The following is a 17,906-nucleotide window of genomic DNA, read 5'->3' as shown; positions in this document are numbered from 1 at the left end:
GAGTATGAGACCAAATGCAGCATGTCTCAACACATTTAGAATTAATTATAATTATAACTGATTAGAATTAATAAAAGTTTCTTAGTAAAGAATATACATTTTTATAGTACCCACAGTCAAGAAAACCATTGCATTACTATTTTTTTTTTACAACTTGCACATGAAAATGCTTAATTTATCCATCACAAATCTGACACAGTTCTAAATAAAAATGATTAATTGATCCGTACCTTTTCATAGTGTGATGGATGAGTTTGCATGTTTGCAAAACGTACCAGGTTGCTAAGGCTATCAGTGCCAGCAATGCTCTCTGACAATCCTAGATCATTTGTCATCATTTAAGCCTAGAAACACGCTATTGTTTAAAGATTGTTCATCATTACGCAGGCTTCTTGTAAGCCAATATCATCAGTTCACGCCAAGTATAACAAAAGTAGGCAAGGCTTTTTGATGACAGAAGCTTTTCAAATCTTGATATGTAAATTAAGCACTACAATTTTCTGTGTAACAGTTGCTTTTTTAATGGGAAACTGTAAAATACTTTCATATGTTTAAACAGTTTCAGTAACGTTTGCTTGCTTCTTTGAATTAAACCACCACACCATCATACCCACTCTATGCTTAAAGGGGGGGTGAAATGCTCGTTTTCACTCAATATCCTGTTCATCTTGAGTACCTATAGAGTAGTACTGCATCCTTCATAACTCCAAAAAGTATTTAGTTTTATTATATTCATAAGAGAAAGATAGTCTGTACCGATTTTTCCCGGAAAAACACGAGCGCCTGGAGGCGTGACGTGTGGGCGGAGCTAAAGAATCACGAGCGCGAGTAGGCTTTTGCGTTGAGAGCGTTTGGAAGCTGTGACAGCTGTGAAGGCTGAAACTGAACGAGAGCAGCAGCAGCAATGACTCGCTTCGAGCGGGGCTCGAACCCGGGTCTCCGATGGGAGGCGGAGATATTTTAAGCAGTTTTACTCACCGCCTGTGGTTCCAACACACAATCGTGACCCTTTTTCGTTGGGATTGCATCATCCTTAAGAAATAAACGATACGCAAATCCGTCGTCAAACTGGGCCTTGTTTGTAAAACAAGCATTTTAGAAATGCAGGGAACAAACACAAACACTTGCACAACTCCGTTGATGCTCTGTAAAAATAAACTCCATCCACTGGTCCCTTAATGCTGTTTCTCTTTTGGTAATCTGTGCAGGGTTGTCTTGCCCTGGCAACCAAAAACACACTCCTTTTGTGACATTTTGCGATGCTCTCGCTCTGATCAGTGATTGTCTGTGCTCAGCCTCTCATTGCTCTGCTATATGGGAGCGAGCGCTCTTCCGGCAGACGTGCCCTCAGGACCCATATAAGGAAATTCCGCTCCATCTAACATCACACAGAGCCATACTCGAAAAAAACTTTCCAGAAACTTGTGACAAACCGGAAGGAGTATTTTTGGAACAGAAATACTCCTTCAAACATACAACTTAATTTTTTAAACTTTGTCCGTTTAGCATGGGAATCCAACTCTTTAACAGTGTAAAAAACTCAGTATGCATGAAATAGCATTTCACCCCCCCTTTAAAAAAACGCCCCCGAAAGACACCTCAGCCACTCCAGAACCTTTTTTATTGGCTAAAACTGAAAGGGTTTTAGAGCGTTTGTTATTTTTCAGGCTGTTATTTTGGCAATGCATGGTTGTGAGCTGCTTTGTGCGATCATCAGAGATTAACATAATGCTACTCCGCTCGACCTCTTCAAGTGCTGTGTGAGTTTGAGTCACTTAGTTTGCATTTGGCAATGCAACGTGAGCCAAACATCTCCCCAAATGTGCAATGAGAATCGTTTATAAACCTGTTGTCAGCAATAAGAGGTTTTCCTGCAGATTCCAAAATAAGAAAAAAAAGTATTGTGCATTCTGTTGGTCAAAGTTAGTAGAGGGGAACTGGCTTAAATCAAAGCTCTAGCTATCAACACTTGCTAGCATGTCACTTGCTTGATAGTGACATTCCTATTTTTATGTTTGATTTGAAGGTTTCCAAATACTATTTGAAGCAACTGCTTAAGTTTGTATACCAGTTTGAATTGGAATCATTTAGTTAATTTTCATTACTGATATATTATAACATAAAATACAATGTATTTTCAATGAAGTTAATGTTAATCATTACTTTGTTTTCTCTTTCTAGGGGTCTGCTGGCAATCAAGGAATACAAGGACTACCAGGCAAAGATGGACAAATGGTATGGATAATTTCTTCTTATTTTTCTTAAAGGGATATTTTACCCCAAAAAATAATTATATCATTAATTACTCGGCCTCATGTCATTAATCTGTAAGACCTCCATTTATCTTCAGATCACAAATTGACAACTTTATTCAACAATTTGTCTCCTCCACGTCACCCTATAGTGCCTATACGTTAACAACATGTGCTGTTCTTTGTCAGCAGCACCTTACCGGGATACAGTATTTATGTTGTTTGTGCTTTGATCTGAACGTCAACCTATCCGCATACATATGTTGTATGTGATACTCTTTAACCGTAGCATAAATCATCCCCTTTCCTTGTCCAGCTTACTCTCTGTTCTCAAAGATCGTTGTTTTTGTTTGTTTGTTTTTATTCCTCTTGACATGAAAATTTTGTGCACTTGTAAAATTTACACATAGTAATTCGGAATAAAGTTTGTTTTTTTTGGTGCATGATCTTGGTTATTGAATAAGTCTGCGGAAAAGTACTGATATAATGTTGGAATGATACACAATGTACTTTGTGCTTAGAGAGATGCTGGTATGGATAAATAAAACAATAACTTTCACAAATCAAATCTGTTAATGGCTTGAACAGCAATGCAACCTCATTTGTTTGTTATGTTCCAATACTCTACATTGCATTAACAGAAATACTGTCTATTTTAGGGAGAAAAAGGGAGTAGAGGCCCAGCTGGTCCACCTGGATATCCAGGAGAGCTTGTATATTTACCACTCAATCATTTCTCCACTAAAATTTAGTGAGTGGCCAGTCATTATGCTTTAATGCCTTTGTGTGTGTGTGTTTATCAAGGGAGCACCTGGCAGAGATGGGAAAGATGGAATTCCTGGAGGAATTGGTTTAAAGGTCTGTACTGATAGAATTCTTCTCACTGTAAAAGACTGCACATGTTTAATGGCTTCCTTGAACTGTGAATATGGACCACTGAGAATATTTGGCAAGCCCATTTTAAGGATGCTACACAGGATTCCAAGATGCTGTATTATTTGACAGAATTGCATGAAAAGATATGCTAGCACAGATTCTCCCTATGGAAAGTCATAAAAAGGTTTGCACCATCGTTTCCTCTTTCATGCTGATCTACGCGGTCTTTTTTTCCAGGCTTACAGATGGCTTTTATTAAACCAAGCTGTTCCTCAACATCTTGATGGTTGCCTATATGATAAATCCTGGATTATTTGATTGGTTTCAGATCTTTAAACATGCACTACTCCTTTAAAGTTCACCTTTATTTCTTAAAGCCAGAGAACAGCAATAAAGGGCAACTTACCACAGAGTCATTACGTTTAATAATCATTATGTTGACAAATTCACCATGCTTAAATAATTTTGCTTACACATGCTCTTGCCTACATGTAAAGGATAAAAATAAAACACGACACTGTTTAAGATTTGTTGCATCTTAATCATACCACTTGATTTGAAAGACATTAAGAATGTCTTGTATTGCTGTATGTCCTCCAAATCATGAGAAACCAAGAAACACATTGTTGCTGCCTTTATGTTATTGCCAGCAGATTCAGTGGCATTTCATCTTGTTTATTATAAAATAAAAAGATTAGGATTTGAAGTTAAATGTTCTCAGTAAAGTATGCATGCAAAATGTGCTCATTGTTATTTGCAAGGAAAATAAAAAGCATCAATTTTCAAACATTTCCATTCCTGTTAAGTTAAAGAGATGTGGCACACATTTATTCTGACTATATGATCTTTGTCTCTTCAGGGAGATCCAGGACCGCCTGGAATTCCTGGAGTGGATGGAAGAGAGGGACATCCTGTGAGTATATCTTAAAACAAATCTTTGCCAGGTGTTTTAGTGGGTGGACTGCATTGAAGTGCAGGCTGTTGAATAATACCAGACAGCATTTAAGCAGAGAAACTTATGAGGAATACTCCCTTTTGCTTCATCTAATACAACGGCTCAATGATGACATGATTTGAAGTCTTATTGGTGGTTAAGTCTTTGCATCTGGACTGGGGAGAAGAAAATTTCAGTGTAGTCTGAGAAAAAACTGTAAGTGACTCAGCAATGCAGTTCAGCAGACTGGCGCTAAACTCATCTTTATAGAAATTGGTCTAAGAGCCACAGATTTTTATAGCTCTACTGAGAGAACACTTCTAGCTGATTTTGGGATAAACAGCAAACAGGCCAAATCAATATAATGCAATGTCACATATTTCAGATGATCTAGTTCGCTCTCAGCATTTGCAAACCCAGACTGGACATTTTACATTGATCATACAATAGTAACAGCAATATCTGTACAATCAAACATCTGCTTTAAATAGAATAATTATGCAGTATGTATCAGCAGTAGGTCATTTATTTCTGATACCATTTGCTGATGCTGCTTAGCTTTTTACACACAGTACAGTAGTGGCCTGAAGTAATGTAAATATATATATATATATATATATATATATATATATATATATATGATATGTTACATTGAAAAGACAAAACTTTAGTTGGTTAAGTCATTTCACTGACAAAATTAAGTGTCAAAAAAGGCAAACTACAGCTAGATTATCATGGAAATGTGTGGGGGATTTATCAGCTATTAGTATTTCCTTGGTTCTCCCTTGTTTTTGTTTTTTTTTATTACAGCAGCCATTCTCTGGGAATTGCTCACAAAGCTTAGTGCATATGTTGTGCATAATGCTTGAAAAGCATTGAAAAGGGTTTCAATTGGATTTTGTAACTCTATCCCTGTGTACCTTCATTGCATGTGTGGTGTGTTTGAGATCGTTATTGTGATAGGATGTAGATGATTGTTCTACAAGCAGGTCTTCCATACTTACCTTGCAGTGCGAGATAAAAAAAAAAAGAGATTCTTGACAAATACTGACAGCTGGCAGCACTCACCAGTCTCCTTTGGACCAGTGCTTCTGCACAGTACCTGTCTAATGGTGCTTTGCAATAATTCTGTGGACATCACGACCAGCAAACAAGCAATATACTAAAATTACCAGATTTAGCCATTTTGATAATATCATCTAGGACTGCACAATTATGACAAAATTAATTTTCATTCCCTTGAAAATGTAATTGCGATTATTAACTACAATTATCACAATTTACAATGAATGATGTTTATACCATTTTTTGATGTAACTGCATGCTGTATTTTTATATGAAAATAAACAAGCTGAAAGCACTCTAACTAAAGCCTTAATTGTCAAATAAACATCAGTTCATTTTCTTTTTTCAATTATAAAAAAGTAGAAATATGAATGGTATTATAATGTTAGGTAACTCTAACAATACTGTTTCTTACTGCATACCTAATAAGGAGTTGTTGAAGAACTAACAGGTGATTATTCATTAACACTTAACTAACTACTGTTAATTACTAAGGAAGATATGTTAACTAATCAGTATGTAATATAATTTTATGGTAACAGTTAGTTAATCAATAACTAATGTATTTGTAACATGGAGTCAGAGACATTCGGATCCATATTGCTGTACTTTATTAACAGAATGGTCAAAAAGGCAATGATCAGAGGACAGCGTCAGGTATGTAAGGGGATATCCAAAATGAGAACCAGTAACAAGCAGAGGTCTGGGCAGGCAGCAGAGAATCACAGTCGGTATAAACAATCCAAGATCAGACACGGTAGGAACAAACACAGGGAAAATGCTCAGTAATGCCGGACAGAACTAAACAAGACTTGGCAATCATTGAGATTCCAAACACAGTATATATAGGGGAGTGGTAATGGGGAACACCTGGTGGTGATTAGTCCTAAGCACGGTATTCTGGGAAATGGAGTTGGAAATGGGAATGGAAACTAGAGTACTGAGTGGAGTTCCCTCTACCGGAGTTCATAGGCACTCCAGCTGATGATTGTGACAGTATTATGTCATACCTCCTGAAGAACTACTTTTAATTAGTTAAGGTTAAAGAAAATTAACTATGAAATAACTACTACTGAACAGTTATAAGCAAATATTCACTTTAGTTATCAGTCTGTGGCCCACAAATCAAGTGAGTATAAGCACAGATACCCCAATAAAATATTACCTAATATTCAAATTATAAGTAGGCCTATTCATTTTCAAAATTACTTGAATAAAAGGACAAGTACAAAGTACCACTACAGTAACAACTTTTTTTTTTTTTTTTTACAGTCCACTGATTAGCCTTCAGGGGTTAAAGCAAAAAAAAAGCTGACTGTGACAGCTTTAACATTTGAACGGATACTATGGCAAAGTTATTGCTTTCTTTATTCAAACTGATTTTCTTTTTCATAAATATTTGATTGACCTGAAGAGTGATCAGTTTCATACACTTGGAAAATTATGAGCTATATCATCGCTTATCGACACTAGGGGTGTGACAATACACTTAGCTAATAAAATGAGACAAAGTACAGTTACTTGGTTCACTAGAATGTGACAATAGTTTAATACAATGAGGCAATCATAACTGGCTCAAATAAAACATCAAAACCAAGACTGTTAACAACACTGTTAAAATACATAATGTAATACGCCTATATATAACTTACGTACATTAATGTATTAAAACAAATACCTGCAGAGGACGCCAACGGCCTGGTGACCTTTCACTTTACAGCTTGATTAAACCATGTTTAAATCCATTAAATTTTAATATTTGGCCACGTGCAGAAACATTTCTTTTGAAATCACGATGGACAATACAATGCCATATTTAGACATAGGTTGATATATCTTCTGTGTTGGCAAAGGTTTATAAATGATTTACGTTACAAATATAGTGATATAATACACACTTTTATTCCAGTTTACGTTAATTAAAATTCACAGCATATACAGAGGAAGAGTTTAGCCCCTTTCACACATTCAGTCTTTACTGGTAATTAATCGTAAAGTTACCATTCATCGATTTTGTGTGAACAGGACCTTTTCAGAAATCCCGGTATATATGTTTTGGAAATCATATCATTCTTATTGAGATTACATAATTACTCTGAGCTGTTCACAAAGCTCTGCTGCTTTATAATGAGCTTTTCTATGTAAATTCGTACTAGATGGGTATATTTGACCATTTCGCCTCACGGCTTTTTGTCACGCTTCTCCAGGGCTGTGATTCTGTAATTTAATACTATTATGCGCATCTTGTGTTTATAAAAGCAAAACATTCTAACTGGCTACTAATGTTATTTAATGTCATACCATTGGTAGGCAAATGCATGGACACAAAAGTGATATCAATCAACAATAATATTTTATTTAAAAATTTTTAAATGTAGGATTAAATGCTGTACAGAAATCCGACACCGTGCCTGAGAACTTTAAGCCCTGAGCCTATAATGGAAATTAAATATACATTTTGTTTGCTTCTAAATGTTTAACTTTTGATTATAAAATGTTTGTTAAATTAGTTTAAATGTGGGAAGTATACATGTTAAAATGGAATAAAATATGCTGTATTAAGAAATGTTGTGTCGTGTATTTTACAAAGTTTATGATTACTTTTAAAGGTTTTTTTTTTTGAGTGTAAGTTTGATTTGATGTTTTGATGGGTCAAAATGATGTAGCAATTATTGTTAACGAATAGCTTCACTTTAGAATACGGTTTCAGTTTCTAAATAATTCCTGCGGAATTATCAGATAATTTTTTATGAATTACTAATGGGTTCCCAATATTTTCACTTTAGAATAGGCCATCTCGGTTATGTATGGTAACCCTCATTCCCTGAAGGAGGGAACGGAGACGCCACATCGGTGACCGATGCAAAATGGGATATCGCTTCGATAGACCAATCTACTTTGAGTGTAAACTAAATGAGCCAATGCACTGGCATGCAATTATAGCATCTAGCTGCTGCTGATCACAGCATGAGTATAAGAAGGCAGCAGGTGCAATGCATACCAGGTTTTTGCTGAGGAGCCTAGCCGGAGACCCGGCAGATCAGCGGCGGTACAGCAACCATGGTGACTGGATATGGCGTCTCCATTCCCTCCTTCAGGTAATGAGGGTTACCATACGTAACCGAGACATTCCCTTTCAGTCGGTCACTCTCAACGCCACGTCGGTGACCGACACAAAATGGGATCTACCAAAGCGATATTGGGTGGTGGGTTTTCGAGTGCCCTGTGCGAGCCGCCTGCGCCCCTATTAGGTGTAGGCCAGGGCGTGGAACAAGTAGTTCCAGTCACCATTGCCAAAGCACTACATCGCTGGGTGAGATTGGATAACACTGGGAAAACATACCTGTTCCAGTTAGAATCCATTTAGGAGTATATGGAGAAATTTGAGGTGATTAAAACCCTCTTGGGAAGGCAGAAGTCTGCTGGAGAAACACAGACTCTAAGGATATACCATGGACTATACACATATTAGTACCACTTAGGTTTCAATATGGAACCCAGCCTTCCATGGTTCTCACGCATTCATCATAAGGCCTGGCGCTGGACATTCTGCCGCGTCCAGCTGCCTAGGGTGATGAAGGATCTCAACAGGGTGTACAGTACTGACACTCTGGAGCAGTTTAATCAAGCTGACACTAACCGGGGCCTCTCAGTGCCACTACCCGTTTGAGGTGAGAACACAGGAGGATACCGGCTCGTCATGAAGGCTACAGAACCTAGCGAACGTGTTAGGGGTCACCTAGCACGCAGCTCTAGAAATATCTGTCAGCGAGGCACCACGAGCCAGCGCCCAGGAGGAAGCAACCCTTCTAGTTGTGAGCTTGCAACCTGAATGGGCAGGGCACAATCTGAGCCTGATAAGCCAGGGCTATGGCATCCACAATCCAGTGGGCCATCCTCTCCTTAGAGACAGCACTCCTCTTTCTGCCGGCCTCCGTAACAGACAAAGAGCTGGTCTGAGGTCCTGAAGCTTTGTGTCCAATCTACGTAGCACCTCAATGCTCTGACGGGACAGAGCAAAGTCTTGTAGACTGTGCTCTTGCCGAAGTGATAGTGTTCACTACCTCTTGGGGTAGGTCACTCACAGATCCAAGATCGGTCGTAGCCCCCCGCCTTTCTTGGAAACAATGAAGTAAGGGCTGTAAAACCCGATCCTCATATCAGCTGGAGGGACCTGCTCTATCGCGTCCTTCGCCATGGCGTGTAAGGCGGAAGCAGCTTCCCTGCAAGCCGCATAGCCACTGACGGTCAGACCATACGAGTGCCTACAGGCCCGGGATGGAAGCACAGGGTCTCCACGCCAGGAGGAGGCGGACTTAGGATACAATTGCATCGCTGCCGCCCGCTCCACCAATGGGATTCCGGAATACCCCTTTGCAGCACCGCCATCGAGGGTGGTGAGGGAGGAGGAGACCACCAGCCGGTTTCCAGCCAAATCTTCATCCGGCAGCTCTCCCTCCGATGCTGAGATCGACATCCGGTTGGGGGGAGGCCCAATGGATACCGCTGGTACACTACTTGAAGAGGGCCCAGCGTGTTCCGTGGGTTGCTCTACTGGATTGGAGGTGTAAGTGGTCCCCAGAGGGTTGGTTCCCACCGGGGTTTTCCACCACTGTGACCCTCAAACCACCCTCGCTACTGCCCGAATTGGTTTTCATCTATCGGCCGCCAGAACGAGCCCCAGAACGCGGCAGCGGCAACGGGACTCCGACCCCCTGAATGTTCGCAGCTCCGAGATCATCGATCGTTTAGAGGAAATTTGCTCTTAGGAAATGCTCTTTTAGTGCTGAGGCTCACAAGGGAGATGGCCACTTGCAACACAACAGGGGGTAGCGCAGGCTGAAGTGTGCAATCCAATCGGCACTGGAACGACGACCACTGAAACGCCATCTCATCAACACAGGAAGCTTCCCAGAGCATGCTGAACTCGCTGTTCACTGTAGACACAGTTGAGGTAAGCAGAACGATACTGTCGCTAGGCTTCAAAGCGAAAAGCTGGTATGCATTGCACCTGTTGCCTTCGGCAGCTGGATGCGATAATTGCATGCCAATGTGCATCGGCTTGTTTAGTTTACACTCAAAGTAGATTGGTCTATCGAAGCGATATCCCATTTTGCATCGGTCACCGACGTGGTGTCCAGAGTGACTGATTTTTCATGTTCAAAATAGGTCCTGTTGAATTATTTGATAATTATTTATGAATTACTAATGGGTTCCCTATGTTTTCACTTTAGAATAGGCCTACTGTTTCAGGTTCTAAGTAATTCTAGTGGAATTATTTAATAATTCTTTATTAATAAGTAATGACTAAATATATTTTTAACAACACATATCCAATTGTATTTAATTGTACTGCCATAATCTCGGTCACCACACGTGATAAAAATCCTTACCTTAGTACTAAGAGCAATATAACAGTCCATTTGCCACGTTATGTTATTTTCTCACAGGTAACGTTATTGATAAAAAAAAAAAAAATGCTACAGTGACCGAATGTACAGGCATGTGGTGTAATTCATATCTATTAAAATCATCTTTACTGTAACTATTACGTTACTTGTACAATAACAAAATAAATAATTGATTTGCTTACCTGTCTATCAATACACTCGCGAGAGCAGAGTCTCTGTCAAGTCCAAGATTTTCGCGCAGCTCTCTCCATGTCGTAAACGCCTGGCCGATATTAATCCTGGTTTTATTCCTCCGTTTGTCACACAGTCTGAGTGTATCCGAATATGGACGCTTACGTTTTACTGGCACGTCAATACTCGCCAAAGAGTAATCGTGATCCATAACAACGACAACCAAACCATACGCGCGGCTATAACATAACCACCACTTCTGCATTTGACATTTGACCGGTGTGGTGGAACATCACATGGTCTACACCGGAAACAAACATTTCTTTTCCGGGACGGCCAGTTATTTAAAATCGGAATTTCTCTGAAATAAAAAAATCTTTGGAGACTTTTGAGATATTGTAAGTACACAACTGGAGGAAATATATCACACTGTGCAAGTTATTTTCAGAAATTTTATTACAAAATTCCTCCATATTGGAGCTTTAATTACTAACTGGTTACTTGTATTTTCACTTTCACTCAGTCCTTGCCTTACATACAGGAATTAAATTAATGTTATCTAAAGGCACTGGAGGGGTGGTGGGGTTCGTATCGGAAAATGATTTCTTACAAAACACACTCACAAACCAATTCACTACACAGACAAAACCTCTATAAAATGTACTGCATTTATTAATATTGCATTTTCATACTACTAACATTTATTTCTAAGGGTCACAATTCAATGTAATTGTGTATAGCTGTTCATTAGTAGTTACTTCATAGTTATTCTTCTTGAACCTTAACTAATAGATAATTAATCGTAGTTATTCAGGAGGTATGATAGAATATATTAGTTATTGATTATCTAACTGTTACATAACACAATCATAAAATTGTTTTACATACTGATTAGTTAACACATCTTCCTTAGTAGTTAACAGTAGTGAGTAAATTGTTAATGAAAAATTACCTGTTAGTTCTTCAATGATTCATTATTAGTTATGCAGTAAGAAACAGTATTTTAAAGTGTTACCACTGAATTTAAGCTTCAGAATAATGAGTACAAGCTTTGTATGTCAGCTTTTGCATTATAACAAATGAAAAAATGTAAATGTGGATCATTTATATATAGTTTAAGACTCCAATCATAACTGTATAACAAAAATAAACTGCTAACATGCTGTGCAATCGGTGTTTAATATGTGTTTATATGTGTGTGTGTGTGTATGAAATATATATATATATATATATTTCATACACACACACACATATAAACACATATTAAACACCGATTGCACAGCATGTTAGCAGTTTATTTTTGAACCTCTTGCTCTATTCTTTTTCAAGGTCATTTTCAGTGAGGTGAGAATTTATGTCCTCATAGAAATGGAAGGCACTTTTTGCTTCAAGTTTCCATGTTCTTTTACTGTTCCCAGCAGTGCAAACTTAGACCAAACATCTGCTTCCGCTTATTGTGGAAAATGCACCACAATACACTAGACTAACTGAAACTTGTCATGGCACTTGTATACTGTTGTTGTTCTCTCCTTGATCTGATGCTATACTTAATTACTATTGTTAGTCTCTCTTTCTCTCTCTGTGTGTGTGTGTGTGTGTGTGTGTGTGTGTGTGTGTGTGTGTGTGTGTGTGTGTGTGTATATATATATATATATATATATTAGGGGTGTAACGGTTCACAAAACTCACGGTTCGGTTCGATACGATACACTGATGTCACGGTTCAGTTCGGTTCAGTTAGGTACGTTTTAGATACAGCAAAATGTAAAAACATCTCAGTAAAAACTTTTCAGAATGCCGCAAGCGCACCGCAGGTCATGTGACAAGAACTAACCAATCAGCTTCATCCTTTCCCGTAACAACGTTGCAAGCTCAGCCAAGATGAAGTAACAGCTGATCATAGTTGTATATGGATTGCAATTTTGAAATAAATTTAGTAGCAGAGCGCCTGCAAGTGATTTTTAGAGCTGCAAATCCATTTATCTCATGGAGAGAGCACGTCATTGTTGCTTAGCAAAGACTAACAGGTTTTTAGGCGGAATATGTGAACGGCCCCTAAGGCGCTCGCTCACTCAGTAAGCGCTGAAGGCTCGTTGCAAAATGTCTAATGCATTTAACAGACCAGAAATAGAAGATCCTCCAATAACCAACAGGTCTGGTGTTTGGGTGCACTTTGGATTCCCTGTAAACTATAATCATCTTTTCCCAGATGAACGCATATCATTATATTTCTCTCTTTTTTTTTTTTTTTTCAAATATAATTAATTAGTCCAACGAAACGTTCGGTATACATAATGCTTACCGCGTTCAATACGAATACGCGTATCGTTATACCCCTAATATATATATATATATATATATATATATATATATATATATATATATATATATATTAGTGGTGGGCCGTTATCGGCGTTAATACACTGCGTTAACGTGAGACTCTTATCGGATATAAAAAAAATATCGCCATTAATCTATTCTCAAAGTTGGGTTGGGAGCTGGGTCTATACTAAGCAAGCTATGATGACTTTCACCTTGATATTTTATATAACCGTCTGGCTCAGGACAGCCTAAAAACATGCTCAGGACAGTTGACGGACCACTGCTGCACATCGTCACGAAAGCTAATGTTTTCCACGTGTTGTTAAGCCTTACCGCTTGTCGATTTAGATATTAAAGCATCCAAACACAAGACGCGTAAAAGCTGAACAGAGTAGCTGGTTACTCGCGCGCTGTGTTCAGTGCGCACGAGAGAGAGGGCCGTGTATCACGGACAGCGACACAGAACCGAGCTCTCTTCTGCAAAGTTCTCCTCGAAGTCCCTCCTGCACCTGAATGAACAAATACAAATCGCAGTTTGAACAAACAAAAAGATGTGAAAGAGCCCAATTCAGTACTCGCGGTGTTCTGGTGTTTAGGGTTCACGCAGAGAAAGGTGTCTCGAGACGCTAAAAATAAGCGTTTTGAACACTTGATCATCGAAATTGCTTATTTTTGCTCTTGTGTTGACAAATACATATGAAATATGTCAAAATATCCACCTTGGAAATTATGCTCCAAAAAACTGTCAGTTATTTCTTAAGTGAAAGTTAACAGTTGAGGGAAAAAATGGGGTGTGTATTATATTGGATGCGTTCATCGTCTCTTAAAGTGACCGCACCTAATTTAGCTACTGGTTGCTGTAATGTTAATTCAAGAAAATGAAAATGAAAATCACTCACTGCTCTTCACTGAATTACCTTGTAGTTTTAAGTCAAACCAAAAATTATTCAGACACCAGATATATATTTTTATATATATATATATATATATATATATAGTTACAAAATTGTAAAACTGTAATAATGTGAGAAATGTTGAAGGTGTCTGAATAAATATAGGTTTGATTGTATATTTAATTTTTACACTGAAGACTATCCAGTGCTTTTTTACATTTCATTATTTAATTTCTGTACCTTGACACCTACAAACTTGAAAAAAAAAACTTAAACATTGTGTAAATAGCACAAATAAATAAAAATAAACAAACATACAAATTAAAAAAATTCAAACAGGGCCCACTGGTACAACCTTCACTGGGGCCCCGCTGACCCGAGCTACGGCCCTGCTCACGCCTATTTCACACATACTCCGTCTGCAGTGCGTATGCAGTCCATGTGTGTTATGTATTTGGTGTAGGACGGACTCGATGTGCTTTCATACAGGATGCGTTTGCAGTACGCTACTCGGTACGTAAAAGATCGCTGCACTGCTGCAGACGCAATGCTCCTGGAACATAACTGGAATCCGTTAACATGGGTGCTTAAAAAAATATGCAACGCATACGCACTGCAGGCGGAGTATGTGTGAAACAGGTGTAAGGTTGTTTGCACCTTGTGCAATGTGGAATTAGTTTACAGCTTTTTCAAGCAGTTTGTGATGCATTTTGGAAACAGGAGATGTACATTTCTAATGAACCATCTAACTTGATAAACCCCTTCTCAAAGACTTACTGTTTGTCAATTTTATTTGGGTAACACACATATTCTGAATGCCTTCGGCAAAATTCGAATGAGCCATTTAAATCTAAATTAATTTCAAGATCACAGTGAGATTAATCTAGATTTTAAAAATTAATCTATGCCCACCTCTAATATATATATATATAGTACAGACCAAAAGTTTCGAAACATTACTATTTTTAATGTTTCTGAAAGAAGTTTCTTCTGCTCATCAAGCCTGCATTTATTTGATCTCAAATACAGAAAAAAACAGTAATATTGTGAAATATTATTACAACTTAAAATAATAGTTTTCTATTTGAATATACTTATATATATATATATATATATATATATATATATATATATATATATATATACAGTATTGTTCAAAATAATAGCAGTACAATGTGACTAACCAGAATAATCAAGGTTTTTCGTGTATTTTTTTATTGCTATGTGGCAAACAAGTTACCAGTAGGTTCAGTAGATTCTCAGAAAACAAATGAGACCCAGCATTCATGATATCCACGCTCTTAAGGCTGTGCAATTGGGCAATTAGTTGAATTAGTTGAAAGGGATGTGTTCAAAAAAATAGCAGTGTGGCATTCAATCACTGAGGTCATCAATTTTGTGAAGAAACAGGTGTAAATCAGGTGGCCCCTATTTAAGGATGAAGCCAACACTTGTTGAACATGCATTTGAAAGCTGAGGAAAATGGGTCGTTCAAGACATTGTTCAGAAGAACAGCGTACCTTGATTAAAAAGTTGATTAGAGAGGGGAAAACCTATAAAGAGGTGCAAAAAATGATAGGCTGTTCAGCTAAAATGATCTCCAATGCCTTAAAATGGAGAGCAAAACCAGAGAGACGTGGAAGAAAATGGAAGACAACCATCAAAATGGATAGAAGAATAACCAGAATGGCAAAGGCTCAGCCAATGATCACCTCCAGGATGATCAAAGACAGTCTGGAGTTACCTGTAAGTACTGTGACAGTTAGAAGACGTATGTGTGAAGCTAATCTATTTTCAAGAATCCCCCGCAAAGTCCCTCTGTTAAAAAAAAGGCATATGCAGAAGAGGTTACAATTTGCCAAAGAACACATCAATTGGCCTAAAGAGAAATGGAGGAACATTTTGTGGACTGATGAGAGTAAAATTGTTCTTTTTGGGTCCAAGGGCCACAGGCAGTTTGTGAGACGACCCCCAAACTCTGAATTCAAGCCACAGTACACAGTGAAGACAGTGAAGCATGGAGGTGCAAGCATCATGATATGGGCATGTTTCTCCTACTATGGTGTTGGGCCTATTTATCGCATACCAGGGATCATGGATCAGTTTGCATATGTTAAAATACTTGAAGAGGTCATGTTGCCCTATGCTGAAGAGGACATGCCCTTGAAATGGTTGTTTCAACAAGACAATGACCCAAAACACACTAATAAACGGGCAAAGTCTTGGTTCCAAACCAACAAAATTATTGTTATGGAGTGGCCAGCCCAATCTCCAGACCTTAATCCAATTGAGAACTTGTGGGGTGTTATCAAAAATGCTGTTTCTGAAGCAAAACCAAGAAATGTGAATGAATTGTGGAATGTTGTTAAAGAATCATGGAGTGGAATAACAGCTGAGAGGTGCCACAAGTTGGTTGACTCCATGCCACACAGATGTCAAGCAGTTTTAAAAAACTGTGGTCATACAACTAAATATTAGTTTAGTGATTCACAGGATTGCTAAATCCCAGAAAAAAAAAATGTTTGTACAAAATAGTTTTGAGTTTGTACAGTCAAAGGTAGACACTGCTATTTTTTTGAACACACCCCTTTCAACTAATTGCCCAATTGCACAGCCTTAAGAGCGTGCATATCATGAATGCTGGGTCTTGTTTGTTTTCTGACAATCTACTGAACCTACTGGTAACTTGTTTGCCACGTAGCAATAAAAAATATACTAAAAACCTTGATTATTCTGGTTAGTCACATTGTACTGCTATTATTTTGAACAATACTGTATATATATATATATATATATATATATATATATATATATATATATATATATATTCCTGTGATGCAAAGCTGAATTTTCAGGATTACTCCAGCCTTCAGTGTCACATGTAACATCCAGTATATCACATGATCATTTAGAAATCATTCTAATAATAATAATTTAGAAAATTCTAATAATATATATTCTAATAATATATTTTCTTTACTATCACTTTTTATCAATTGAATACATCCTTGCTGAATAAAAGTATTGATTTTATTTTTTTTTTAAAAGAAAGAAAAAAAAATTACTGACCCCAAATTACTGACCAGTAGTGTATATGTCACAGTGTCTGGGTTGTTGTTCCCTGGGGTTCCACTAGATGTCCTCCTTGCTCACGGTGTCTGTCACCAGATCACTTCCTCCTCCCTTATTTGGTCACCTTCCTCCTTGTTGTGTAATTGATTGTCCCCCACCGTTCTCTTGTTTCCTCATTATCCTTCTGTCTATTTATACCCAGTCTGTCTTAGTCTGTGTTACGGAGTCCTTGTTTAATGTATGTTATTTCATGTCCGTCATCCTTGGCTTGTCTTGCCTTGCTTTGCCTTGCCCCGTGTTCGTGTCCTGTTTATGTTCCGATTTGGATTCTCTGGTTTTGACCCTGCCTGGACTGTTTACCCCTTTGGATTATCCCTAAATAAATGACTACCTGCAATTGGTTCTATCTCCATGCCTCATTGCATCACGTGCCGTGACAGAAGGACTCCGTCAACATGAGAACCGGCGGTATGCCGTTTTTCCGGTCCCCAGCCAAGATGGCAGAGAGGCGAGTCAAGTATCTGAGGTTGACCGCCCTCCGCCAAGAGGGCAATGAAGTGGGTGCCCTGGCTCAGGTGTTCTGGTCCCTGGCCGAGGGCATGGGCTATAAAGATGCGGCCCTTAAGGACTATTTTAATGATGGGCTGGATGATCCAGTTTCTCAGGATGAGATGGCGCAATTAGAGACACTGGAATTCTGGGAATTTGTGCGCTACCTGCAGCATCGGTGTCGGTGGGATGCCCCAATCACTCCTGTCTCTTCTGGCGGGGTGGTCGCCAGCCCAGCACCACTGCCCAGGATGGCTATCAGCCCAGCGCCACAGCCCAAGATGGCCGCCTGCCTAGCGCCACAACACAAGATGGCCGCCAGCCTAGCGCCACAGCACAAGATGGCCGCCTGTCCAGAGTC

At 38.6% G+C, this 17,906-nt stretch overlaps 1 protein-coding gene across 2 annotated transcripts in view; it reads left to right on the top strand.

Annotated features, from left to right (window-relative positions):
• col21a1 (collagen, type XXI, alpha 1) overlaps window positions 1–17,906 on the top strand; it is a 115,112-nt gene that overhangs the window by 47,483 nt on the left and 49,723 nt on the right. For both annotated transcript variants that reach the window (XM_026224742.1, XM_026224740.1), the window contains 4 exons: window positions 2,182–2,235; window positions 2,912–2,965; window positions 3,057–3,110; window positions 3,988–4,041. In XM_026224742.1, coding sequence (XP_026080527.1) covers window positions 2,182–2,235; window positions 2,912–2,965; window positions 3,057–3,110; window positions 3,988–4,041 — 216 coding nt within the window. The remainder of the gene's footprint in view (window positions 1–2,181; window positions 2,236–2,911; window positions 2,966–3,056; window positions 3,111–3,987; window positions 4,042–17,906) is intronic.

Source organism: Carassius auratus, chromosome 38, assembly GCF_003368295.1.
Source record: "Carassius auratus strain Wakin chromosome 38, ASM336829v1, whole genome shotgun sequence".
Lineage (NCBI taxonomy): Eukaryota > Metazoa > Chordata > Actinopteri > Cypriniformes > Cyprinidae > Carassius > Carassius auratus.
This window is presented reverse-complemented; position numbering and strand designations above follow the sequence as displayed.